At 41.0% G+C, this 27,629-nt stretch overlaps 1 protein-coding gene across 1 annotated transcript in view; it reads left to right on the plus strand.

Moving 5' to 3' along the window:
• Nucleotides 1-4,020: 4,020 nt before the first annotated feature.
• Nucleotides 4,021-27,629, plus strand: part of GPC5 (glypican 5) — a gene marked incomplete at both ends in the record, with an annotated part of 1,313,977 nt that continues 1,290,368 nt past the window's right edge. Inside the window, one exon of the mRNA XM_081214376.1 lies at nucleotides 4,021-4,186. Within this exon, the coding sequence (XP_081070502.1) occupies nucleotides 4,021-4,186 (166 nt within the window). The remainder of the gene's footprint in view (nucleotides 4,187-27,629) is intronic.

A 27,629-nucleotide genomic window follows, 5' to 3' on the forward strand; every position in this document is an offset into this window, starting at 1 on the left:
ATTTTTATTTCTCAGTAAGTTCTCTGAAAGAAGTCAAATGTCTTTCATTAAGCACAAAAGATGTAAAATTAAATACAGTATGAAATACTTTTGAAACCTCCACACAGGAACAGTGTATTTATCTAATGCTTTTTGAGAAATAGTTACATTGTCTTTGCCTTGAAGCATAATTACTGTGAGATAATGACATAAGTGCATCTAAAATATTTCAAAATCATTGATAAACGTGTACTGGTGATTAGAAGATGAGGTTTTTCCAATTGGAAATATACATTAGCAATAGATATATCTCTTTAGAAAGCGTTGGTGTGAAAATGTGTTTGCTGATCAAAGTTTCCCGCTGACTTCCACGAACATTTCATCTTGGTATCTGGTTTTGAGTATTTTATGGAATGTTGTAATTTGCTGTGAGTTCTCTCCTGCAGGCAGCTTTTTCTCAACAGTTGCTCTCTTGACCTGAGGAGACATCAGGAGAAGATCCCTCAGTTTCCTTCTGATTACTTGGTAATCAGAAGTAATCTGATTATGGGGGCAGAAATTCGTTACTAGGGTCAGCTGGGGCTGAGCTCCAATTTGGCTCCCTTTAACCAGGCAGCGTTTGGGAGAGAGAGAAGGTGGGGCAAGGCAGAAGTCAGGATTTTCTGGCGAAATAGCTAAGTGGAAGCCTTTGTATTGCCTCCTATTTACCTCATTGATGAAGGAAGGATCCCCCTTCCTAATTAATAAGAGATGGCCAGACACATGATGGGCAGATGAGACTCACAGCAGCTTATGAGTCACACACACTCAGTCCAGGGGAGGAAGATAGCGCATTCCATGCAGGGCCACGTGTGGGCTCCACTTGAGAGCCGAGTGAGCCAGAGGGCTGTGAGAGGCAGGCTTTGTAGTGACAAGAGGGTCAGGTGACCCTTGGTTCCCATGGAGGATGTGACTGACTTGTAGGATAATTTCGAGGGGCTGGTAGAGAAGAGAAACCGGTTAGGTGGATGATAAGGTGGGATGGAGCTGGTCTGGCTGATAGGGGAGCTGGCCAGGGAGGGATCCTTTACTGCTGGGTTGGGGGGCGTATCTGGCTAGTTCAGAACACACCAGTAGGCCTTTGGGATCCCACGAGGGTCAAAGAGGTCAAGGCAGCTCCTGGAATTTTAGTTCTTACACTATAGTCCTCCTGATTGAAGGGTTAAGTAGGACCTCAGGCGGCTGCCGGGAAGGTAGGGTTGGGCCAGGGTTAGAGTCGCTGCAGGTCTCTGGACCACTACGGAGATGAGGTCCAGCTGGCTGTCCCCAAGGAAGAGCACCGAGCACCAGGATCTTTACCCATATATGATGTGGGTTGAGTCCAGGGGCCACAAGGCAGGTGTCTGGTGTGTCAGAGCAGGAGAGGTGGTGGCCACGGGAGTGCAGAAGTCGGCATGCCTGGCTTACATCTGGGCTCTTATCTGTGCTTCTGGAAGGCTGTTTAATCTCTTTGTACCTCTGTTTCCTCATGAGTATCATAGTGACTGTCTCATGGGGTGGTTGAAACGTTAAATGAGAATACCTGTAAGCACTTAGTAAATATTATCTATTAATTTTGATTGGGTACAGGAGTTAACTCCAACCAGTTTCTGAGGGTGAGCTAACCAGTGGCCAGTATTAGCTTAAAGCAGTAGTCAGAATGGAGGGCAATGTGACATCATTAAGATCACCTAAACCATGCTGGAGGTTCTTTATTTCTCTTTACAAGTTCTTGAGTTGACACACTGTAAAGGGTTACTTAGAAGCTTTGCATTTAGAAGAATACTAAAGTGTATTTTAAATAATGACCCTTTAGAGATTCTTCTATCTACAAGTATTGGTATTTCAAAAGCAAAACACAGTGCTATTACATAAAAGGCATTCAATAAATGTTTATTGAATAACTTTTGAAAAATGAGACATTATCACTGTTAAATTACAGACATTCCTCCCTGGCTTCATCTTTAATGTTTACAGGTAAACTGAACAAAAGATTAGTTATAGTACAGTGTGTAGAGGTTTTGCTCTAGAGTGTTCACATGAAAGGCACTTTGCTATTGTATCCTGGTTGGCAGAAGGAAGCTTGTCTTAAAGCTCATCCATGGTGGTAGGGGTAGGGAATAAGAGGTAGAAACAAAATATTTATTTTTGTAATTGAGGACATTTTACATGGACTGGACATTTATTTTCTCATTAGATCCTATTCCATTTCTGTATATAACTCCCCACCTAATTATTCTGCTGAAACAAATTGCAAAAACATCGAGAACTTGCTTACATGTCTCTGGAATCCCAATTCTGCCTAGCTTACTGTTTTTCTAAAAATATAGTATGGGCTTACCTGGTGGCACAGTGGTTGAGAGTCCGCCTGCCGATGCAGGGGACATGGGTTCATGCCCCAGTCCGGGAGGATCCCACATGCCGCGGAGCGGCTGGGCCTGTGAGCCATGGCCGCTGAGCCTGCGTGTCCAGAGCCTGTGCTCCGCAACGGGAGAGGCCACAACAGTGAGAGGCCCGTGTACTGCAAAAAAAATAAAATAATAAAATAAAATAAAAATATAGTATGTGTTCAATCAGTATTTCTTAGTTGACTAGTTTTTACTGAACCATCAATCATTCTCAGTGGTGTTTGTGATTTTATCCTTGTAAGACAAATTGTTTTAGAGATTCCAAGTAAATGAATTGGACCAAGTAATCTCTGAGATTCTTTCTCCCTGGCCTGATGCTTTTAAGTAGTTTTGTTTTACTGGAGGAGGACTGTCTTCAGGTGCCTGTAGATGATGAAACACTCTTGTCATTCACAGTCTTAGTGTTAAGTCAGTCATATTTCAAAAATACATCTGGCCCTTTGGCTTATGATTTCTAATGCAGTCCTTTTGTAAATTGACAAAATTCCTTTGTCATTTTAAAATCACTTAAAGTCTTCATTTTTCTATCTTCCTTGTGAGAAACTCCCCTGAGCACTTTTACCCTAGTAGTTCTTTGAGAAATGTTTTAAAGAAATTCCAGAAGTGGTAAAGCTCAGAAGGGCCCTTGTAGATACAAAGTACTGAAGCAAAATATGATGCTAAAGGGTAATAAGAGAATAAACTGGACTTTACTGTGAAAATAAGAACGTTATAAGGTTTGAATGTAATTTTTATGACTTCTAAATTTTTTCAGAAAATCGTAATGTTACAAAAAAAGTTCCAAAGCAGCAAACATACAGCAATTAAAAAAAAAATAACGTCTCATGTACACTCTTTTAAAACGTAAGTGCTATCAAGCCTCTCAATTGAGATCTTTAACTATAAATAGTTTTTTGCCTTTTGTATTGTGCCCAGATCCCATTTCATGCAATTTGAATACAAATTCCTACGCATTGAGGACCTTGATTTATACGGAAGTATTTATATGGACGTATTCCCAGTTGGTGTTTCTCATCTCTTGTCTTCTCTAAGCCTCTTCGTACATTCGCTCTTCTTTTCATCAGACTGCAGTTCCTCGGAATGGATCGGGAGAGCGAGGTCGGGTTCCGTTTTAGCTGTTTCCCGGCTCCACGCAGCGCCGCTCTGCTGTCTCTCCAGCGTGTACCACCTTTGACAGGCTCCACCTGTGAGGCCCCGGGCGGCACGCGGGGGGCGTGGCCGGACCACGGGGCGGGGGCGGGGCCTGTCCGCGGAGCTCGACTGGCGGCGCGTCCCAGGTCGGCCGCTTCCAGCCGAGCCCCCGGCGACCGCGGCGGTGGCCCGAGCCAGATACTCGCGGGCTCCGTGCGACTCCAGACGTTTCCTCGCTCGCGCGGCGCCATCTCGCCCCGCTGGAGAGGGAGACCTGGCGGCGCTCTGCCCGAGAACTCCGGTGTCTCAGTCTTGGGGCACCTCCGGAGAAAGCCAAGTGCCCGCAGGTGAAGCCGGCGTCCTAGCTCACCGATAGAACGTACCTCTTGGGAACCTCGACCGCCGAGCCTTTTCCAGCGCCTGCAGCGCAAGGCGCGCGGGGAGAGTGGGGTCCACGGCGGGGGAAGGAGTGACCAGGACACCGATGATGGACGCACAGACCTGGCGCGTGGGCTGTCGCTGTCTCCTCCTTCTGGCTCTCGTTGGGTCTACCCGAAGCGAGGGCTTGCAGAGCTGCGAAGAAGTTCGGAAACTTTTCCAGTGGCGCCTGGTGGGACCTGTCAAGGGGCTGCAGGATTCGCCGCGGGCAGGTAAGGCGCGGAGCTGTGCGTCTGGGCGCGGGCTGAGGCGTCCGGAGCGCCGGCCCTGCGCTCCCCAGGTTGTCAGAATGGCTCTTCGTGGGAAGATGACCTTTGAGGCCCTCGGGCCGCGCAAGGTGAATCCTGGGGAGGCCTCTGGGGAAGCGCGGCGTGAACATCCCGAGCGCAGCTCCGGGGACTCCCTGACTCCGCCTGCGGCTGAGCCGGGGTCTGGGCGTTTGCTTCCCGCCAGGCTCCCTTAGTCTCGGCGGATGCGCTGGAAGGGGCCGGTAAACCTGCCAGCGGGGGACAGCGCGGCCTGACCGCGTTTCTGTTCCGCGTGGGAACTTCCCCAGTTCCCCGCCGGGGGGCTTCGGTTGGCTGCTTTCTCGTACGGTGGACGGAGTTGGGTTGGTCGCTGTAAGTTTGATAGTAAAAACACAAAGCTGCCTTATCCTCCTTTGCTGGAGAATGGGGCACTGACTAGGGCGGCCGGTCTCCTCTGTCATTAAGACTCGCCCTCCCTGGTGTGACCCTTAGCTGCCCCTCCGCGCCCGGGCATCAAGCCCTCCTTGCAGGAACCTAAACTACCCAGCGTGTCTCTCGGAACCACTGGGTAGATGCAACGCCTGAAAGATGTGCCGGCAACAGGCGATCAAACAGAATGCATGGGGGAGCCACTTGACATGGATGAGATCTTCCAGAGATTGAAAGGGAAAGAATACAGTAAGTGTGGCCAGCGTCGATTCTGCTTCTCGTAAGCGCGTGTGCCTGCACCTTTACCCTGTGCTCCGTGGCCCCTCCGCGCAAATTTCCTTCTGCGGGCGGGATTTCCAGTTTACATTCGGTCTGGAAGAATAGGTCTTAGTTGTCAAAGGGGACAGCAGGTGTCTGGAGCTAAGATCGATCTTACTGGAGCAATGCACCTAATTACGAGGCCAACACATTGACAAATGCTGTGAGCTTATTGGTTGGACGAAGAACTTGTGGAGGATGCTTGGGTCTAAAATCCATCCTCTGAGTTTGTATGGTGAGGGGGCTTGCTCTTAGCACTATGGAGCTGTAGCTCTTCCGCTTGATTTCTTTGCTGGTTGTCAACTCAGTTCTGGAGTCATCCCACAAGGAAAATCTGGCCATCTGAGCCCACCGAAACCATTTTAGTTTACAAGACTAGTCTTATAAACAAACACACATATTTATTTGAATACCTATTCGGTACTAGGCACTTTTTCTATACTACTTGAAACAACATAGTTGGATATTCTCAGCTGAGGGCAGTTCTGTTCTCAAACGATGCCACCCCCTTGTAAACCTGCTCTTATTTCGGTGCATTCGTTTCATTAAAAAAAAAAACAAAACCAAACCCTCACTTGTCAGTAGCTAATGCAACTAAAATGAGTGTGTGTGTTGGGGCAGGGGACTTGGTGAGGGCATTGAGCTGTGAAATCCTCACCTGAACCATAGATTTTGCCCCCCAGATCCCATAATTTTGGCTGATACGTTCAGTAAATGTTGACAGTAAGGCCTTGATTTCACCACCCATCTCATATCTCAGTATATCTGGTACCTGCTAAACGTAATACAGTGACTAGAAGGTATTACATTTCTAGAAGCTTGTGTGTGTTTCATCTCTTTTGAAGAGGAACTTTGCAGCGTATCAGTCACTGGCATAACATTTTACTGAAACTGAAACTCTGTCCTACAGAGAAGGAAATGGTTGTACATATTTGTGTTTGATATACATGACACACAAAAAAGAGCCAGGATGGCAGGCACCTTCTTTTCTAAGGCATTCTGGATTGTTTCCCCATTGCTAGTACCTTTCTTTATCTGTGGCTTAAGGGCGATGGAGGACTCCTAGCAGCACCTCCTCAAGGGGCCGTGCGGGGCTGCACTCTTAGGGACGTCAGTGGTGCTGGTGAAAAGAAGTGCTGAATTCTTTTGATACTTGCATTAAGAAAAAGTCACGTGAAAGTATTATTGTGAATCAGAATCACCCAATAACAGGCACTTACATCTGAATTTGATATAATTCTGAATTTTTATTGTTTCTCTATTGTTGGTCATTTTTTATTTGAATAATTAAATGAATATTAAACTGTTTCTTTGGACAGGCACTCACATCTGAATTTGATATAATTCTGAATTTTTATCATTCCTCTATTGTTGGTCATTTTTTATTTGAATAATTAAATGAATATTAAACTGTTTTTTTTTTAACATAGACGTCTCTTTTCCTTCCACTAAAAAAACTTTCATTCCCCATTTGAGTAAACCACACATACCACATGGTTCATAAATGCTTTTCTTTATTTTTGTATTTATATGTGATCTATAATATTTAGCTTGATTGAGTATAGTAGTTGAATCTTATTTTCTAAAATTATCCTCAGTCTCAAGAGAGAACATAGTTAATATCTAAGTAGTCATTCTCACATAAGAATACAAATATTAATATTCTTTTTAGCAGGTGTATGTATTTAGCACATAGGCTTTCATTGACTAAAGCTAATACATTTAAATTTGGTATTTGTTTTCCTTGAAAGTTAATTTTTTTAGTGCTTTCTTGCATTTCTTGTCCACAAGCAGTTAATTCCTGAGATGCCTGGCCAAAATACCACTTTTAAAATATAAGCAGGTAGAATAACTTTTTACAGTTTCATTCTATATTTGTGACTTTTACATATTCTGAAAACTATGTTACCCAATTCGAAATTACTAAAATGGTGAGAACAGCCATTTAAGCTGTTTCTCAGATTCCCCTCACCTTTGTTCTCTACCCTGCTCCAATTCTTTTAAGCCTATTGAGCTCCTAAGGATGTTTGGATGAGAAATGTAAAAAAGGAGAGAAGGTGTAAATGTGATTAGAATTACAGATTTCCCTGTGTTCTGATTTTATTTCCTAGGTAGTAGTCAAGGTGCCCTTTGCTCTTGTTTATTTCATCCAGAAAAGAACTGTTAGTGAAAATGTCTTTTAAAAGGTCCTTTTATTTTTATTTTTTTTATTGGGGAGAAGGAATAATGCTTTCCCATTGAAATTCTCTTCACACAGGCATTGTTCACACATGCATTATTTCCTTTTTTTTTAAAGAATTTAATTCAGAAAGGAGAAGCTTATAAAAATCCAAGGCTACCTTCAGATTTTATATACCAACTAGTTTTTAAAGTGTGGATGTTGCTTGATACAGAGAGTAGCGTGTGAAAGATAACTTTTTCTTGGTAGCTTTGGCTGAAAATGGTATAATAAAAATAAACTTGATGTGGCAAAGTTAAATTCTAATACTACAGGACACTTTAAGTAGTGCGCTATAGTTCTTTTTTTTTTTTAACTGCTTTCATTATAATCCAGTCTTATATTGGCTTCAAGGGCAGTGTTGTTTTATACTGATACCCAAGAGAAACAATCTACTTGGTGACCTTGGAGTTTGGAATTATAGACATTTGGGTTCAAAACCTGGTCCTGGCACCTGTAGCTCTGTGACCGAGGTTAATCAGTTGTCCTCTTTGAACCTCCATTTTCTCATCTGTAAAATGGGGATGTTAGTTCTCAAAGGCATGTTGCGTAAATGAAATGCAATAATACATGTATGTAAAATAGCACAAATCTAGATACATAGTAAGTGCTCAAAAATGCATTGCTGTTATTACAGTTTTTTATTTTTTATTTATTTATTTTTTAATTTAATTTTTTTTTTTTTCTGTACGTGGGCTTCTCACTGTTGTGGCCTCTCCCGTTGCGGAGCACAGGCTCTGGACGCTCAGGTTCAGTAGCCATGGCTCACGGGCCCAGCCGCTCCGCGGCATGTGGGATCTTCCCAGACCGGGGCACGAACCCGTGTCCCCTGCATCGGCAGGCGGACTCTCAACCACTGCGCCACCAGGGAAGCCCACAGTTTTTTATTTTAGTGTCTTGATTGTAACTGAACTTGACCTTTAAGGGTGAAATTTTAGTTTTGGATCTCTATAAATCAGAATGTGTTTTATAATAACTAGTTTTTTAAAAGTCACAGATGATTGTTTTTAAAATTGGGAAATAGGTTTCTATCTAAAATGATACTTATTAGGTCATGGTGAACATTTTGTTTCTTTTCATGAGCTAATGGAAAATCTGAAATGGTTTAGATTATGGTGAATGTTTTGTTTCTTTTTGTGAACTAATGGAAACTATAAGAAAGAAACCTATCTGAAATGGTATTTCTTAGGTTATGGTGAATATTCTGTTTTTTTGTGGACTAAGGGGAACTCTAAGAAAGAAACCAAGCTGCACTGCACCACTGCTACCTGCAGCACCCATAGCCACTGGTTCCATCACCATCCTGCTGTCTATATTCAGGGAGGTGAAGGAGTGTGTAGGAGATGGCTTAGGGAGTCACATCATTAGATGGCTGGTGGCCATAGTCACTACTGACAGTAATCTCAATTTGGGACTCTTGTTTCTCATGAACTAACCCTTTTTGCTGCTTGGGCAGCATGGTTATGGTGATCCAAAACCATAAAAGGGACCCACAGGCTGATGTTGGGCAGATTAGTAATAACAGGCTTGTCTTGGGTTGAAGTCCACCAGCCAGGAACCACCAGAAACAGGATGATAGTCAAATAAACTAGGTCTGACTTTCTGCAGCAAGGGAGATCGCACAGCTCAGGAACTGTGGGTGCCTTGGTTAGAGGCCGTTGAAAGGGGCTTTTTATAGGATTTGGCTTTGTGCTGGGTGATTCCAAGGGTTTAAGGAAGCAGGGCAATTCAGGAATTGAGCATCTTCATAACTTACTTAGGTGTCAGGAAGATTAAGATGGGGGGAGTTTTCTTTAACGAAGAAGCAGTAGTCACTCTTGCTGATCAAAAGACAGGGATGTTTAGTTACTTTTGTGGTTGTAGAGAGTCCTCGTGGCTATCCTGCTGCATCACAGGTCTCAAGTGGCTTTGCCTCATCACTGTTTTCTTATTCTGAGCATGTTGTCTCCGTTGAGTTGTAAACATCAAGCCTTAGTTCCAGTGTCAGGGAAACTTGTCACTTTCTCCTCTGGAAAATCTGCCGTGTGCTTCGATGTCTAAGAAAATGATGTGTTTCATTTTTAGCCAGGCTTTTAGTGAAGCTTCATAATGGGGAAGCGAGTATGATTTTCTACTTTTGGGCCATAGAGTATGACTCTCCATCAGGGCCTGAATTGTACAAATCACATCCTATTCCCTCATGGTCAGTTTACTAACAAATGTAAATGTTGTGTGTGTCCCTGTCCTCTCTCCATCCCCAAATTTAAGTTCCTTTTTGCCAAGTGTCCAACATCCTGTATTTGTATAATCGGCTTTAAGGAGGGGTGCAATTTAGGAAACTTAAGAATAGCACTTTATAATTATTTTATACTTCCCCCAACCATGTTTCCAGCTTGCTGGGACTTTCTAGAATATGGAATTTGGCTTGTCTGATAAGAACACCTTCCTGGTCTATAACATTTCTTTTATCATTAATTGGTATAAGACCAAGAGTAACATTTCAACAACCAGGTACTACTTGTAAACAGACATGACTTATAAATCAATGGCCTCTTGATATAACTGTTCAAGAAACCACAAATTCATTTTGTTAAAATGGAGTCATGAGAGACTTCATTCATATACTTTGTTGAAATAGATTGTGAACGTGGTACCCTATCTACTCCGTTAACTAACATGAATGATTCATTTTAATAGAGAGTAGCCATTTTCCATATCTACCTTTCTTTTACAAAAGCCTGACCTTTAGAAGACAAGATACCACCAATTGTGCCCTCAATTCTTCTACTTTTCAGCTTTAGAAATTTCAAATTTTACCAAGTGATACTGCTAAAATCATCCTAAAATGATTAGTCATTCTTCTGTGAATCACAACAAATATCACTTTTTTTTTTTTTTTTTTGCGGTACGCGGGCCTCTCTCGTTGCGGGGCACAGGCTCCGGACGCGCAGGCTCAGCGGCCATGGCTCACGAGCCCAGCTGCTCCACGGCATGTGGGATCTTCCCGGACCAGGGTACGAACCCGCGTCCCCTGCATCGGCAGGCGGACTCTCAACCACTGCGCCACCAGGGAAGCCCTCACAGTTTTTGATTAGCCTTATCAGGTTCACATATGGCTGCCATGTAAGTTGAATGTATAATACACTTTTTCAGAAAGAAAATGAGATTTTGTACTTTCATGATTTTATGAGAGTCTACATTTCTCTTGAAAATTTAAAATACTGAAAAGTACAAAGAAAGCATAAATAATTTTACCATCCAGAAATAACTACCAATAACCCTTTGAATTATCTTTTCAACACCCTCATGAATCCTCTGCTCAGCACATAAATATTTTTTGAAAGAATGTAGAATCACTTTTTCTTTCTTTGTAACATGCCTTTTCCAATCATAAACATCCTTCTAAATATGTATTTTTTTTAGTGACTAAGATTCTACTGAATCACTGTACCATTAATTGATTCTCTACTGTTGTTGGAAATATAGGTTTCTAATATTTGCTACCATAAAGTCACATGGCTAAGGACATGAAAGGCAAATGTGCCAAACTCTCACCCCACTCACAGCTTTGAGATCACCTTATCTACATTCATTCCACTTCAGGGTTTTTCAGTGTCAGCACCACTGACCTGTGGGGCTGGATAATTCTTTGTTGTTGGCAGGGGCGGCGAGTGCTGTCCTGTGTATTGTAAGGTGTTTAGAAGCTTCCCTGACCTTTAGCCCTCTGGATGCCAGTAACAATACCTCCCCCCCACCCCCAGTTCTGATAACAGATGTCTCTAGACATTGCCAAATGACCCAGGAGAGGCAAAATCGTCCTGACTGAGAACCACTAGCATAAATGTCCAACCTATGGGTCCTTCACATACACACATTATATAGCTGGCTGGCTTGCAAGCCTCAGGTCTCAGCTTAAATGTCAGCTCCTCAGGGAAGCCTTTCTCAAGGTTCACTGAACTCTGTTTCTTTCATGGCACTTTTCATGGTGCCATATTTCTTTTCTTTTTACTGTTGATTTTTCACCACTAGATTGTGTGCATGTTGAGGATAGAGGACATGTCTACCGAGACTGGTTTCATGGATATGAAACGTACACAGTCACACAGGGTCCCACACCCAGAAGGGCCCTGTGCTTGGTTTAATGTCCTGCTGTTACCATCTTGAAGTTTGAAAAAGGGTCCTGTGCTTCCTTTTTGCATTGGGCCCTGCAAATTCTGTAGCCAGTCCAGCTGTGTACCTTGTTCACTGTAGAATATCTGGTGCCCAGAACAGTGGCTGACACAAAATAGGAGTTGAAATGTTTGTTGAATACTTTAGTAAAGCTTCAAGGAGCCTCTTATTTCACCTTTTGAACCTCTCTGATTCTTAAGTTAGACTTTAGAAGTCAGTCCACAGGTATTGAACACCCAAGATTCTGTTGATACAATGATATTTTTTAATGTTTTATGGTGTTATAAAAATGAGTTAAAAATTGGCCCCTATGTCTTTTACTCCTTCACAGCTGGTTGGGACCATTAGCCCAAAGTCCACTGGTGCCAAACTCAAATCTTTACAGTTCCAATTGCTTTAAATATAGCTCAAGTAAACATATTTTTAGTCGTTTAGAGCCTGCCTGCTTTGCAAACCCCACAAAGCTGAACTTATCTGCTAGCCATATAGATAAAATGAACTCTGGTGCAGTAAAAGACCCCAAGTTACTGCTGCTCTTTGGAGCTCTTTGACTCAGAGACTTCCCATCTGGCTGCTAAGCAATATCACCTAGACACGGGGGCCCCCTCTCCAATACCCCTCTCTCCTGGGATTTCCCTTGTTTTCTTCCTCTTCTGGGTGGTGGTCATGCACCAATGTCTTGGCAGGTCTCCTGCTGTGAGGGACATCCCCTCTCGTGCAGCCTGTCAAAGCGGCACCCAAATAAAGCTCATTGCATACTATTGCCATCATGAGGTCCTGTCTTTTTTTTTTTTTTTGCGGTACGCGGGCCTCTCACTGTTGTAGCCTCTCCCGTTGCGGAGCACAGGCTCCGGACGCGCAGGCTCAGCGGCCATGGCTCACGGGCCCAGCCGCTCCGCGGCATGTGGGATCTTCCTCGACCTGGGCACGAACCCGTGTCCCCTGCATCGGCAGGTGGACTCTCAACCACTGCACCACCAGGGAAGCCCCAGGTTCTGTCTTTTCCTTGACCAGCCCTGAAATCCTCACTCACCACATACAGATCAGTATTTAATTATTTCTAATATAAGGTTGGGACTCAAAAGTAGCAATACTGATTTTAAATGTGTTTCTTTCCTTCTGCTAGACTATAGGCTACTTGAGAGCAGGAACTGTGATTGATTTATCTTTTTGTTCTGTGATGAGGGCAAACTTAATAAATCAATTTTGATTTTTAGAATTAATCTTATATTCATAGTTACCCAACAGGCTCAATTTATTGTGTTTAATTATGTTTTTTATGCCTGATATTAATAGAATGAGAAATGTAGATGGTGAAGTTTTAAAAAATATATTCTGATCTGGGCTTAGTTGTGTTGTTGAATAAACTGTTCATGTGGAGTTAATATCTTCTTATGTAACTGCCACAAATTTTATAAAGGGACCTAATGCTTTTAAGTTTAAATTTAAAGAAATTTTTATCTGTCTTAGCTAACATTTTTGAAATGGAGTAAATTAATTGCCAAACCAATGTCTGAAAGAAAGTTTCCTCAAATGTCTTGCAAGGCAAGGAAGATTATTTAACATTTAAGGATTCATTTGCAGTTGTTATCACCATGTAGACAGTGGGACTGAGCTGCCTTAGAACATTAATTGATCTATTAGTGGAAGAATGGAGAAAAATAAAGGTGACCAACTGTAATTTACAATTGGCTGTGGGTTGGTCGGTTTGTGTTTTATTTGAATATATGTTTTGCAAAATTGTTTCTTTCCATGAGAAAATTAATAGTAAGGAACTGGAAGATGATTTGGTTTTTCCGTCTCCTACCCTGATTAATTCCACGTTGGGAAAAAGTACAAATCACTTATGTATGGAATTGTTCCTAAGCTGGGAAGATTGTTAAAGGACACTGACTTGGGGTCTAGATTCCATGTGACCAAGTAGAGAGGCCACAATCTTTCAGAGGAAGCAAGAAAATAACTGCTGTTAAATCACAAAACGTGATATATGGTAGCAGGTATAATTTGTCTCTAAAGTATTTACAACAATTCCAATTTTAGAACTACTCACCTAGCCTTTAAGACTTCTTTTCAGTGATATCTTAGAAAAAACCTTTTTTTTTCTGTGTGAATTGTGATTGGTTATTTTTTTAGGATATCTTAGAACTGGTTTTAGGAAATTTTACCTAAGTAAAGGATTACTTAAGTCAGTGCTAATGAGACATGCATATTCTGGTATGGTTCAGCTAGTAACTTAAATATCTTTCAAATACAGTCATATTTAAAAGCTAGTGAATATTTCTTGTTTCCTAATTTAAATTGCTTATTGTTCTTTTTGGGATAATGGGTTTGAATTACTGGTTTTCCTCTCCTGTGCTCCGATAATTAGATTTACTTTAATTTTTATAATTCTGTATGGCAATATAATGAAATAATCTTTGGCGGCTATCTTTTTAGAGCTCATAGTCTTTTGTTTTTCCTTGTCTTATAGTTTCAAGGGACGTTAGTTCATAATTCCTTCAGTATAGTATTCATTTTGGGAGAGGCTAAGAACTGAGAAGAGAGTTGGATAAAAAGCATATCAAGAGTGTGACTTCACTGATCAAATGAACGTAGAAATTAATTCTGCATGTCCTTGTTCATAGCATATATACTCTTTAAATGGAAGATTGTCAGTATTAAATTACCTGTTCAGATTTATTTGCTTTTTGAACAACTCTCTTATTTGGTAAGGTTATGCCAAGTTACGTTTGGTTCATTTTCTTTTGATCATTGAAAATGCCTGTGTTTAATGAGCTGAAACTGAAGTAGGTCAATAAAGTGAAGAGATTAATAGTCTGTTCTTCACCAGTCTTGGAATACATTTTACTCCGGGGGGGGGGGAAGTCATTTTTTAAAAAAAAGATTTTTTGATTAACTTAAAAGGTAAAGGAAATAGGAATAACATTGAAAGAGTCAAAAAGCTGAGGAATCCACGAGTTCTTTATTTATCAGGTGAAGATATGTGGGTCTGGATTTGAATAGTTAAGAGCTTTAGTTGCAAAACAAAACTAAATGTTGCTTTGTACCTTTCTAAGTTTAGGGTCACAGATAAGCTTGAAGTTGTTAAATATTTAATATTTAGTTTATCTTTGGACGTATCTTACATAGAAAACAAGGAAACATGGTAAGTATGACAGGGCATTGAAAAGTTGTCATGGGATAAATAAATGGGAAATGAGACATTTTAACTTATAATTGGTCCCATATTATGGTCACATATTTTAGTGAATACCAATGAATTTCGTTCTGAAATAGCTTGGTCTTGACTACATCACTTATTATCTATGTGACCTTCAGCAGATAACTCATCCTCTCAGAAAACGTTTTTCTTTCTTCACAGGGATAGTATATAGGCTGTTCCTTTTCCCTTTCAGTGGCTTATGAGGACCACATGGTATGGTGTAAAAGCTTTGTAAACAATAATATAATCAGTTAATTCTATCAATACTAGAAATGTAGTTCTTAGATACATTAAAAAAATTCTTTATATGAGATCAAAGAGCAGGCAAAACAGAGATCCTTTTTCTTCCTGCTAATAAACTTCTAAGCTTTTGGATAATTTTCTCCCATCACTCACTCTCAAAGTATTGATCTTCTCCTCACAGAAACATAGTCCATCCTTTCACTCTTTATTTTTGTTAATAAGTTACTTAATTGTTTATAGTTTAATTCTAAGGTAAAATCAAATTTGTTTATTCATATTATGTAGTTTAAGATCTAAAGACTGGTCTTTTGTGAAATAATGTCATTTAAATAAATTCTATTAAGATCAAGAGGGAGGTGCTTTGCCTGGAAACATGCTGATCAAATGGAAGCAGGGAGAGGCTCTGCAGCTTGTGATTGACGTCATTAGGGGGAGTAGGGGTTAATTTTCTACTGCGTTTTATCACGTTCTTGCACGTCATAGTGCTGCTGGGTCTTTTTGTGTGTCTTCTGCATTGCGGATGAGAACTTTTTTTCCATAAAAAAGGCACGAAGGTGGAGCATGCTGGTGAGTCTCTGCTTGCCCCTTTAATGGACTCTCCATCCTGCTCTGTCCCTGGACTACATCAAAGGCATTCTTGCCTCTGGCAGCCCTTGGGAAGCAGTGGCTGGAGAAGAAGACTGGGCAAGTGGAGTGTGGTGCATTCCAGGTCTCACCTTGTGGGGGGTCCCGGCAGCCTGCCTAAGTCCCTTTACCTAAGCACTCAGCTCCTCTCAAGTGACCTCACTTCTCTCTCTGGATTCTGGTAGCTACTTTCTCCTCTTGTCTCCTCTGAGGTAGTAACAGCCCCTTCTCCACAGTTATTAGCCAGGGAGTATTGCAGTGTCCTTTATAGTTTTCCTATACCCTGCCCTTTATAAAAATTTTTATTGAATAATTCTATTTGAGATACCAATTTATTTCCTTTCAAGATCCTTCCTGTATGGCAAAACTTTACATACTTTAGATATTTAAATGCATGGCTTTCAGAGATCATTTGATTTGTAATTAAAATATATGGAAACACAAATCTGTTCTAGAGTTGAATTATAAATGCTTTTAGAAGTTCTAATCAATAATGATCTCTCTATTCATATTCAGGTACCTCGTGATCATGCTTCTGTTAATTAGTTGTTTCTTTCCTTCCGTTTTCCCTCACCCCTTTTATGAAGAACACTGGTGCTGGCTAACTCTTTAGGTTTCAGTTGGAAATTTGACTAAATAGATAACACCCCAGAATAAAACAGCAATTTAATCCCCACTGACTCCACTAATTCAATCAACAACCAAATGTCGCGGAATCTATTTTACAAACGTCCCCGTAATTTCTCTAACCACCACCATTGCCACCACCATGCTTTAACCTAGTGCCTTCTCATGGCTGGATTACTCAATCAGCCTACATCTGTTCTTGGTCCTTGCCAGTTCATTTCCCAATTAAGTCCCAATGAAAGTAAACCTTATCTTTATTTCTCATGTTAAATCCTTCAATGATTTCCCATTGCCTTTCTCTAAAAAACAAACAAACGAACAAACAAAAAACAGCAAAAAGAACAAAAAAGTGATTCTATTTGAATACGTACTTTCTGTATAATCAAAAAATAAACATCACAGTGAAATAAATGGGGGAAAAATTCTATGTCATTTCATCTGTAATACACAACAACCAAAAGGTTAACATCCTTAATCATGCATGAGCTCTTATAAATTGGTAACGAAAACACTAATATTCCAAGGGAAATGAAAGAAGAACATAAAGAGGAAATTCAAATGATTAAATGACTAATAAGGATATGTGAAGATGATTGACTCAAGAGTAAGAGAGGAAAACCAATTTCTTAGAAATATCACATTATCAAAGATTAAAAATACTGATAGCTAATGTTCCTGTGATTATAGCAAATAGAGCGCTCTCATCTACAAATACTGAGAAAGAAGGCTGGTGAAGACTGTCTCTACATTCAGGGAGAATTTTGCGTATATCACTCAAAAGTTAAATTTTGTATACCCTTTGCCTACCAGTTCCAATTTATAGGAAAGTGTTCTAACAAAGTAATTGGACAAATTTAAATGAATATATATACATATATAAGCAGGTTTATTGCACTTAGAATCCACAGCTAATGTAGATGCCTATTCATGTTTATTAAATGATAAATTATAGATAATCATGTGGACATTAAACCCAGAGAGGTAAAGCTATGTAACCAAAGTGACTCATGGCCCTATTGAAAGGAAAAAGCAAATTACGGCTCGACTTAAAAAAAAGAAGGAACCTACTTGTGTATCAATTTATGTGCAAACATACCCTAAAACAACATGCAGAAAATACCATTAATAGTAAATAACATTGGAAAGTAGAGTTAGGAAGAGAAAAAGAAGTTAAGATGTAGAAATATACTTTATAAATTTCTCTGTCCTTTGAATTCTTGAAAAAGATGATGTTTTTTCAGTGATACAGATTTTTAATTTACCCTGTGATTAGTGAAATTAATGAATGCATGTGACTCACACTTATGGGAACATTGAGATGAAGCTATTGCAGTTCCATGATCTGAGCATCTCTGTGTAATAATGAGTTCAAGGCTCCTGGGCTTCAGTCCGATGGCAGCAATGAAAACAGGCAATCCCATTGCTCTTTATCCTAACGGTCTTGACTTCTTTGATGTAGCTTATCAGACCCGTCATGATCTGACTTCTTCTTCTTCAGCTTTATATGCTCTTTTTCTCCCCATTTGGAAAGGTTGTTTTTGATCCTGAGCTATCATAAATAAAGTTGTTCCTCACAGGTTATTTAATCTGGAAGTACTGAGGTGCTGTAAACTAACTTCAGAGCCAGGAATTATTTCTGAAGTTATCTCTGAATCAGGATACCTAGTTATGGCCATGTCTTTAAAGGCAAATAAAAACAACATTTCTTTATTGGACTATTGTGATAGTCTATTGGTTTATTGGTCCAGCTTTGTCTTCATTGTAAGTCATTTTGCATAATACTTAAAGGTGATCTTTCTAAGTGATAAACCTGAGAACATTCCCTTCTACATCAATTCATATGTTCAGATTCAAGTGACAGAAGCCCAACCAAAGCTGTCTTAAACTAAAAAAGGACTGCATTGGAAGTACATTGAGGCATCTCAAGGGATAGTGAAGACAAAGGAAGGGCAAGGATTCAGATGAGGTAAGGAAATGCAAATTGGGACTAGAATGTTTACAGATCTCTTATTCTTTGTGGCTATAGGCTTTATTATTTTTTTTCCTGCTGCAGAGCAGCCATGTTCATATAGCAGAAAATATGGTTGCCATATAGCTTCTCCCAAAGGAGAGAAACTGGCCCAACTCTTTTGCTTTACAGGTTAAAAATTTCAGGGAGACGATCACATTATAGAGTACGGAAGGTTTTTTTGTTTTTGTTTGTTTTTTTCACTTACCACAAAGATGAGCTGGGAGGGAAGGGGAAGGAGGTCCTAGAAAACATGTTCACGTCATACATACAAATCCAAAGGTGTTTGGCACACATCTTAAAACATCTTTCATGGTTCCCCAGTGCTGTGGCAAAAGCCCAAACTCCCGCATATTGCATTTAAATTTTTCAGTGATATAATTCCTGCCTTCTTTTCCAGACTTGTCTACTTATCTCCACTTTCTCCCATCTCACCTCCCCCTTGGGAGAGGTAATCCACCTTGGGTCCTGTGTCTGGTATGTTTTTACTGAGTATGATAAAAATGCAAGGCCCTGAGTACCCTTTACTTGGACCATCTCTGTGTTGTGTTTGCAATAAGCAACCTTGAGGGATAGTTTTTCTCAGGACAAAGACCAGATGTTTTGACTTGCTATTGGTGAATCCCCTAAAAGATCAGTGTTTCTCCCCTGTAATACAATCCATAACATATGCTGGTATTCATATAGAACCCCTGTGGGGTAGAGTAACCAATATGATGCTCATGCTCTTGCTTGATGTGCTGAGAGTCTCTTGGTTTCTGTCAGCATCCATGAAACAGTAGGTTAACCTGGAATTAACAGACAGCCAGATTTCTCCAGAAAAGATGGATTTATTTGGAATCAGCAGTGAATTGCAATTCAGGGTCTGCAACCATGGCAAGCCACATGCAAGTCCACATGGCAAGGAACGGAGAACACTTTTACAGAGGAGAAAGGGAAGTTGGGAGGGCTGTGGTAAACAAAGAACTTATTGCTTCTCATGGCTGATTCTTTGCTAGGAAAGAAAAAGTCTTTTCTTTTTCCTGTTAGGTTCTGCTATCATTGACAGGCCTGAAAGCTCCCCCTTTTGGTCTCCTGACTCTGTTTCATTGAGGGTCTGTTTACTCATTTTTTTTCATTTCCCCCTTTTGATCAAGATCTTTCTCTGGAAGCATCACTGATCAAGCGTCAGGTTTTCTAGTTTCAGTGGTCTTTTGTCTCTCAATGTCAGGAATTACCTTTCCTGAATGTAGTGTCTCATGTTGGAGGGAAAATGCACAGATTGGAAACCTATTGAGATCACATTTGAGTAACAAGGAGGGGTAGGATGGAAAACACTCAAGCACTTTTAATCTAAAGTCCATGTATTTTCAAGATCATAGACATTGGAGATCATCTGAAGTGCTCTGTCATTATCAAAAGTTTTATGACAAACTTCCAGCAGGCCTGGTCCAGGTATCTTGGGAAAGCTGCCTTATCAGATGTTATCTGCTTCAATTCTGGGAAATCTTTGTTTCCGGGTCACCAGATGATGTGCAGATCTGGTCAAGGTTCAGTGCTTTCTTACGTGTGTCATGTGAATCCAAGAGTCTATTCCTTGGAGTTTGGTGATATAAGGGTTGGTTAGCAGTACCTTATAGGAGCCTTTCCAGAGGGGTTGCAGAGAGTTCTTCTGGAAGTATCTTTTCCAATAGACAAAATCTCCAGGTTGCAAAGTGTGATGCTTAAGGTCTTTGCCTCCCGAGGGTACACTGTGAAAAGATTGCTCTGCCAAAATGTGTTTATTTTTAATAGAAGCAATTAGACCTTTGCAATATTGGAGTATCTCCCCTTTTATTGATTAAGGGTCAAAAGAAGCAGGAGCCAAGTGCATTTGGCATCCTGTGACGATCTCAAAGGGTGAGAGCTTATGAGTTCCAAAAGGGGTTGATCTGAGACTTAGAAGGACCAATGGCAATACTTTTTTTTTTTTTTTTTTTTGTGGTACGCAGGCCTCTGGTTGGAGGGAGTTGTATGAAATCCATTTGCCAGACCTCGAATGGTCCATTAGCCAGTTCAAAATGTCTAGGAGCAGTACTAACAGGCTTCCATGGGTTGTACTTTAAACAAGTGGGACAAGTGAGGTAGGCACTTTTTGTGGCCTTTTTAATGTTTCCCCACCAAAGTTGATTCATGAAGGCTATCATTTTGTTAGTAGACCAATGGTTTAATGCACGTACAGAGGTGAGGAATGCGAATTTTAGAGTCTTCAGTAAGACTGGGTTGTTACTTGATCCAAACCAGAGCTTTTTTTTTTTCTTTTTTATAAAAGCAACAGTTGTTGAATTTTCAATCTGTTTTTTTTTTCCCCCCTAAGGCCAGCTGTTGGGATCCTCTAGTCAGTTTTTCTAATTATAATTTGGGGAAATATCCTGTTGGACCATGACAGGGGTTTGGCTACTGTTGGTCCCTTTGAGGGCACCATTCCTTGAGGAAATATCAGCAAGGCGATTTCCCTTAGCTTCCCAAGAGTCAGGTAAAAGTATGGCATCTAATAATTTCTGAACATAGGGGCCATTTTAAATTTTATTTCTGCTGGAAGTAGGGAAGCCATGTTGCTTCCACAACATTCCAGAATCATGAGGTACTTTGAAAGCTTATCTACTATCAGTGTAAATATTAACTTTTTTTTTTTTTTTTTTTTTTGTGGCACGCGGGCCTCTCACTTGCCGCGGCCCCTACCGTTGCGGAGCACAGGCTCCAGACGCGCAGGCTCAGAGGCCATGGCTCACGGGCCTAGCCGCTCCGCGGCATGTGGGATCTTCCCGGACCGGGGCACGAACCCGTGTCCCCTGCATCGGCAGGCGGACTCTCAACCACTGCGCCACCAGGGAAGCCCTGCCATTGTTACTTTTTAAGTAAGAATCATCAGTGAACTATGAGAAGTCAGCGTTACCCAAAGAAATATCCTGCAGATCATCACAAGGAGTCAGGAGGTGGTCCAGCAGCACTAAGCAGTTGCAAGGGACTTTGTTGATGACAGAGGGGAGAAGAGTGGTAGGGTTGAGTTATGTGTAAAAGAGTTATGTGAGGGGCAGTTAACAAAGGGATTTCATAAGAGATGAGGAGGCCAGTTTGGAAACGTTGAGTGTGATGAGAATTCAGGAGGGTTTCTACTGCATGAGGTACACAGATGATTAAAGGGGATCCCACAGTGATTTTCTTGGTGGCCTTAACTAACAGGGCAGTCTCTGTAATGGATGTAAGGCAAGGGGATATCCCTGTGTCACAGAGTCCAATTGCTGGCTATGATACCCTGTGGGTCAATGGTGATCCCTGTGTTTTTGGATGAGTACCAAAGTGCATCCCCTTTCTTTTCGTATATAACAGGAAAAAGGGAATCTGATAAGTGGGATGCCTGAGGATAGGTGTGTTCAACAAACTGTCCTTTAAGGCCTTGAAGGCTTTGTCATCTGGCCCTTCCCATAAAATTGGGTCGGGATTGTTATTGTTCAGTAAAACATACAGAAGTTTGGTCATAAGAGAGAAATTTGGAATCCAATTTCAGTAATAACCAACTATCCTGAGCCTTCATTTACTGGTGCTTAGTTTGGGTTTTGGGAAACTTAGGACACCTAGAAATATATCTGGATTTAGGTGTAGTCCTTGTTCTGATATCCGATGCCCTAAATATTGAACCTGGGTTTGGGCAAACTGCAATTTTTCTTTGGTGACTTTATGTCCCTTTAAGTATACAAGCTTTACAAGTGGATGTTGTCTTCTTGTGAGGACGCTTGAGAAGGAGGGCAAAGAAGCAAATCATCTACATATTGTAACAAAGTAAAACCTCTAGGGAACTTTATATCATCCAGGTCAGCCTTCAAGATTTGTGAGAAATAAGAAAGACTCTCAGTAAAACTCTGAGGCATTACTGCCCCGGTGAATTGTTTTTCTTTCCAAGTGAAGGCAAAAAGGTATTGGCTAGCTTCAGCAACTGGTATGCTAAAGAATGCACTGCGTAAACCTGCTACAGTAAAGAATTTGCTTCTGGTAGGCATGGATGTCAGTAACATAAGAGGGTTAGGAACAAGGAGAATCAAGGGATAACAAGGTTGTTTATTGCTCTGAGGTCCTGGACAAACCTCTACCATCGGCCCTTAGGTTTTCTCACTGTAAAAAGGGGCTAGTACATCATCGGTTAGTGGTTTTGCCCCATAAGAAAGGTGGTAGCTGACTCAGTGGGGACAAATGATCCGTATTTTCAGAATCTGCTTTTATTTGTTCTGTCAGAGACAGAACGAATAAAACATGTCAAAGGGTCTTTTAATTCACCTGGTCAGTTACTCTGATGACTATTTTCCAATTCTAGAATTATTCCCTCTTTTTTTGAGGAAGAAACTGCGGCATGATACTCCTCAAAGGAGTCTCAGACTAGTAAATGGATAGGGGTGAGAGAACTAAGGAGAAAAGGATGGATATCTCTTAAAGGGCCTAAGCAAAAAGGAATAGGGTAAGAGACAGGAACCTCTTGAGGGTCATTAGGGATCCCCACTATTGGAACTGTTTCAGTATTCTGGGGCAGGGACTGTTTTATGTTAGTGGGGTTGGGCACTGAAAGTTTGGCTCCGGTGTCAGTCAGGAATGGAGGAGACTGACCCCCAATCTGGAGAAATGTTTCCCCAAGCCGATTGAGAGGGAGGCTTGGGAGGAGCCCCTGTAGTTACTCAGAGCCCGTCATTGAGAACTGGGAGGATGTTGGAGAGGCTGGTTAGAGGGCTGCATGTGCTTAAAGTGCTTACGTTTGTAATAGTCTCTTTCCCAATGTCCTGGCTCTTTGCAAATAATAGCAGAAACTAGGAGGGTTTGGGTTTCATTTAGGAGCCTTCATTTATTGGAGTTGAAGATGAAGAAGTTTGATGGTCTTCCTTATAGGCGACTCATCTAGAGTGTGAGAGAGCTGGTGTGCCAGATTAACTGAACCTGGAGTGGACACAGTTTCCCATTCCATCCTGATCCTTTTCACTAGGAGGGAAAGGTCTTGGTTCAGTCCATTAATAAACATAGAGTTAAAAACTATCCAGGTGGAATCAACATCTGAAGGAAGACCAGAATTTTCTTTAACAACAATATGAAGTCAATCATAATCTTAATGAACAGGTTCATCAGATTTCTGTGTTCAAGGCTGACTCTTGTTCTAGTCAAACAGGCTTTGGAAAAGCCCTAGGAATTGCTCCCTGAGGTTGCCTAGTGATTGCCTGAGCCTGATCATATAATAAGTTAGGGGGCTTTTTTCCTGATTGTAATTCTAGAAACCTTGCAGGACTTTGCTAATTGGTGGTTTCCATCCAATGCTGGCCCTGGCCTTCACCAGCAGGCATATGGACTAGCTATTATAAGTCAGAGAAACCAGGTTGATAAGCTTGAATGACTCCATTAAATTCCTCAGCAAATCTGTGAGGATCTTTGGTTACTTTGGGAAAATCTTCAACTATGGCTTGCAATTCAGCTTAGTCCAGATTTCCTTTTCTTGGAGAGACAAGAGAGGCGGTCAGGGCATAAGAACTCCTTTTTCTGGCCTCCTGACTCTAACTTGTTTTTATTTAATTGTTTTCACAAGTCACATGCTAGCTTGTTAACTTGCAAGTAGGAAAAACTCCCAGACCCTTCACACTCCCCAGCAAACACCCCCACCCCCACCCCGTGCACACCATACATAGACCTGGTGTTCCATTTCAACCATAGCTCAATGCTTTTGGTTTCCCCAATGAACCATACCTTTTCATACATCTCGCCTTTTGTCAACTCTCTGTGGAGTATCATTCCCCCCCACCCCCTGCTTTTCTGCCTCTAATCTTGTCTGACCAATCAGAATTCAAATTTGTTTTTCTACTTATTAGTTTTGTGAACTTAGACAAATTTAACCATAATAAACTCACTTTCTCATTTATTAAACAGGAATATTTTCTACCTTTTTTTTTTTTTGGTGAGGATACTATAAAGCATCTAGTTAAAAAATTATTCAAGAGAAAGCTCAAAATCTCCTCTGACACCCTCTCTTGTCTCTCCAAGAAGAGGAAACCATTTTTTCCCTTGTGCTTCCGTAGAACCTGGTACATACTTCTTTCATAGCACTTTGTCACATTAATTAAATTCTTTACAAATGTATCTCCCCCTAGGTTGAGCCCTGGAGGGACAAAACTGCATTCTGTCCTTAATAACTATCACAGTGTCTTGAACAGGACAGGTGTTTAATCAATATTTGATGAATTCATTTGATTTATTAATCAAAATAAGGAGCAGGAAATTACTCTGCAATTTAACACAGGTGGAAGGAAGACTCAGCATCTTTTGAATACTCCCCTGAGAAGGGAGGCTAAGAGCCCATTTATGCTGTAAGGCTGCCCACTTGCACCCACAACTCAGGAGCTTACACATTTATCAGCCTTTAAGATGCCATTTTAAGAATGCTGGTTAAATTGACCTCAAAAAGAATAACCAGCAAAACCCAGCCTATGATCTGCTGCATATTATTTCTGTGGGATGTTTCATTAGTGTTCTTAGTAGGAGGGTCTCACTAGCTCGCGAGCAACACTGCATCCTGAATATGTTTCTTCAAGAGCCACAGTACATATCAGTATTAAAGCTCTGGGAAGTATTACACTTGAGAGAGTCTATTTATTTGATTATTAAGAAAAAAATGTATTTGTATAGAGAAAGAGTGATTTTTTCCTCACTCACTTTTTATTTATTCTCCTGGGACATTTTTACTTAATACCAATTAGGGAAGCTCTTCTTGAAAAAGTGGATGGAGCAGATGGAGAGACTTAGAAGGTGGGATTTTTAGGGGATTTAAGTGGAAGGATGGGTCTAGTAGGATGCCCAGTTTTTGAAGTAGCGTAGAAGACAGTCTGCAGGGAAGAAGGTACAACATGGGGCGTGTCAGTATGGAGGTTACTCTGGTATATCTTGGTGATAATGTACAATAGATAGTTGCAAGTATGGGTCCAAATATCACATGAGAGAGGGATGTACATAAAGACATGGAGATCATTAAGTGTGTGGGTGAATTCCTGGGAGTAGGAGTTCATTCAGGAACAGAACTGAGAGGCAGAACCTGCATCAACACAAATAATTAAGGACTAGGAGAAAGCAGATAACCCAGTGATGTTCTAGAAATCAAAGAAAGGGAAGGGTTTTGAGAACTGGGGAGCAAGTATTGTCAGATTCCACAAAGAGGTCAAGAGTGGTTAGAAATGGATATGTGTCCCTTGGATTTGACAGTGCGGAGTCCACCAGTTACCTGGGCGTGTGCATTCACCAAGGAGTGGTTGGGTCACGCTTGAGACGGCAGGGCTGGCATGAGAGTGAGGTGGAAACAGTCAATTCAGACCACCCTTTCGAGAAGCTGAATTCTGCAGAGAAGAGAAAGAACTAGAGTATAATTGGTCGTTCTTTTGTGTATGAGCGTTTTGCAAAGTACATTCTTTATGAACATGTCTACAGCTTAAGAAAGTGATGAAATGAGTGCAGAAGTGGTGACTGAGAGACAGCTATCATTACCTAAGGCCTTTTTGGCTGCGTTAAGGATTTTGGACTCTATCTCAAGAGCAATCGAAAGTCACGGAAAATCTTTTAGCATAAGTGCCATGATCAGATTTGCGTTTTTAAAAGACTTTTCTTGTCGGTAGCGTATCCATTTAAAACTTCTTTTCTAGGTTTCAGATTAGAGTGGTGGTAGCACAGGTGGAAAGAAGTAAACTTAAAAATTATTTAAGAGATAGAATCAATAGGATTTTGATTTCTTCTACTTACCTTGCAACAGCAGTCTATTAAGGTGCTTCCCATGTACTTTAAGAATTGTACATCCAGCTGAAATCAGTCCCGAAAGCAAGAGGAACATACTGACCTTGAATTCATGGCTGTTTGAGTAACCTTAATTACATTGCATGTTGTGTATGGCTATTCAAATGACATATGCTTCTCACTGCATAGTTAATAAAGTCTCATGCTGTAGCTCCCTCCTATCTATTTGTAGGTGAGTTATAAAACTTCTAGAGGAGCTAATAATATGAGCCAGAAGGAGTCAAGCCATTCAGTGTCTTAAGTGATTTCAATTAGCCATAGATCTCTACATATGTGTTTGTATCCTAGCTCTTCTAATACTAGTTTAAATCAATGTGCAGAGGTTTATATAATCTGAAAATAATAGTGGGAAAAGCACCATGAATCTAAGTATAGAAATGATATGAAAAGTAAGAGTAGGAAAAGTAATAAAATAAGAGTAGGAAATCAGGTATAAGATTAAGGCTTGAAATAGCGTACATTTTTTGTTTGTTTTTTGTTTTTGTTTTTTGCGGTACGTGGGCCTCTCACTGCTGTGGCCTCTCCCGTTGCAGAGCACAGGCTCCGGACGCGCAGGCTCAACGGCCATGGCTCACGGGCCCAGCCGCTCCGCGGCATGTGGGGTCTTCCCGGACCGGGGCACGAACCCGTGTCCCCTGCATCGGCAGGCGGACTCTCAACCACTGCGCCACCAGGGAAGCCCGAAATAGCGTACATTTTAAGCAGAGCACTTGAGAGCTGGGTTGAAAATTTGGGCTCTGAGTTTCCTATTAGCCACTCAAAGCATAATGCAATTAGTTACATATTCAGAGCAGTTATTAGGAAGAACAAGTAAGGAACAAGACGTTTTCCATGGGTCCTTTTAGAATAGATTATGTGATGATATAAACAATTTAAGCTGGTAGACGAGATATCTTTAACTGATAGAGAAGACACATGTGGAATATTTGGACAGTTGTCTTCCTGGCCAGGAAGAGACAGTGCAGAGGAGACTCTTTGCTTGTAGTGAGAAATATCATGATGCCTGACAGTATGGTGTGAGGTTGAAATTAAGTATGTGGTTAGAAGAGAAGAAATGATCAGGTCAAAATTTTAAAGGTGCTGATAGATCCTCCTGATGACGATGACCTGTGGAATGCTTTTAGCAGAGTATGCCAAGCCTGTCTAGGCTGCTTATGGTAAACAGCCCTCAGACTTATTTATGAATTTATGTGTCATGGGCCATAGGAAAATGTCACTGTCAGTTATGTAATTCTCAGAGTATAAAATGGAGATAGTTTGTGACCAAATAGCTCTTCTTGTTTGAGTAACTGCTTAGTAACCTTTTCTGTTAACTTTGGGCCTGGGTTTATGTTAATGTGACAAGGAGGGAGACTCCTCCTGGCTTTACCTGGGTCTCACAATTCCCTGCATCCCTAGAACAGTTAGTAAAGTTTGTGATTCTGTGAGTCACTGCTTCTGTGAGTGGGGTTTGATAATCCAACTCTTTTTCTTTTTAATCCCACTTTCTAGGCTAGTGGACTTTCAGATTTGTGGGTTTCCTTTGTAATTTAAAAAAATTTTCTACATTATCTGCCCTAAAATTTCATTTTATCAGGGAAATGGTAACATAACCATTGTCAATAATCAAAGGTAGGTGACCATCTTATATTTGATGAGAACATAGCTGTAATCCTCATGGAATAACCCACCTCCCCTGTACCTCTATTTCTTAAAGCTGAGAAATCAAGAGACTTGGCTTTTTGCATGTCAAGCTGTTTATTCTTTTTCTCTTTTATTTGCCTTCCCC

This window comes from Mesoplodon bidens (assembly GCF_964165515.1).
Source record: "Mesoplodon bidens genome assembly, chromosome: 17".
Taxonomy (NCBI): Eukaryota; Metazoa; Chordata; class Mammalia; order Artiodactyla; family Ziphiidae; genus Mesoplodon; species Mesoplodon bidens.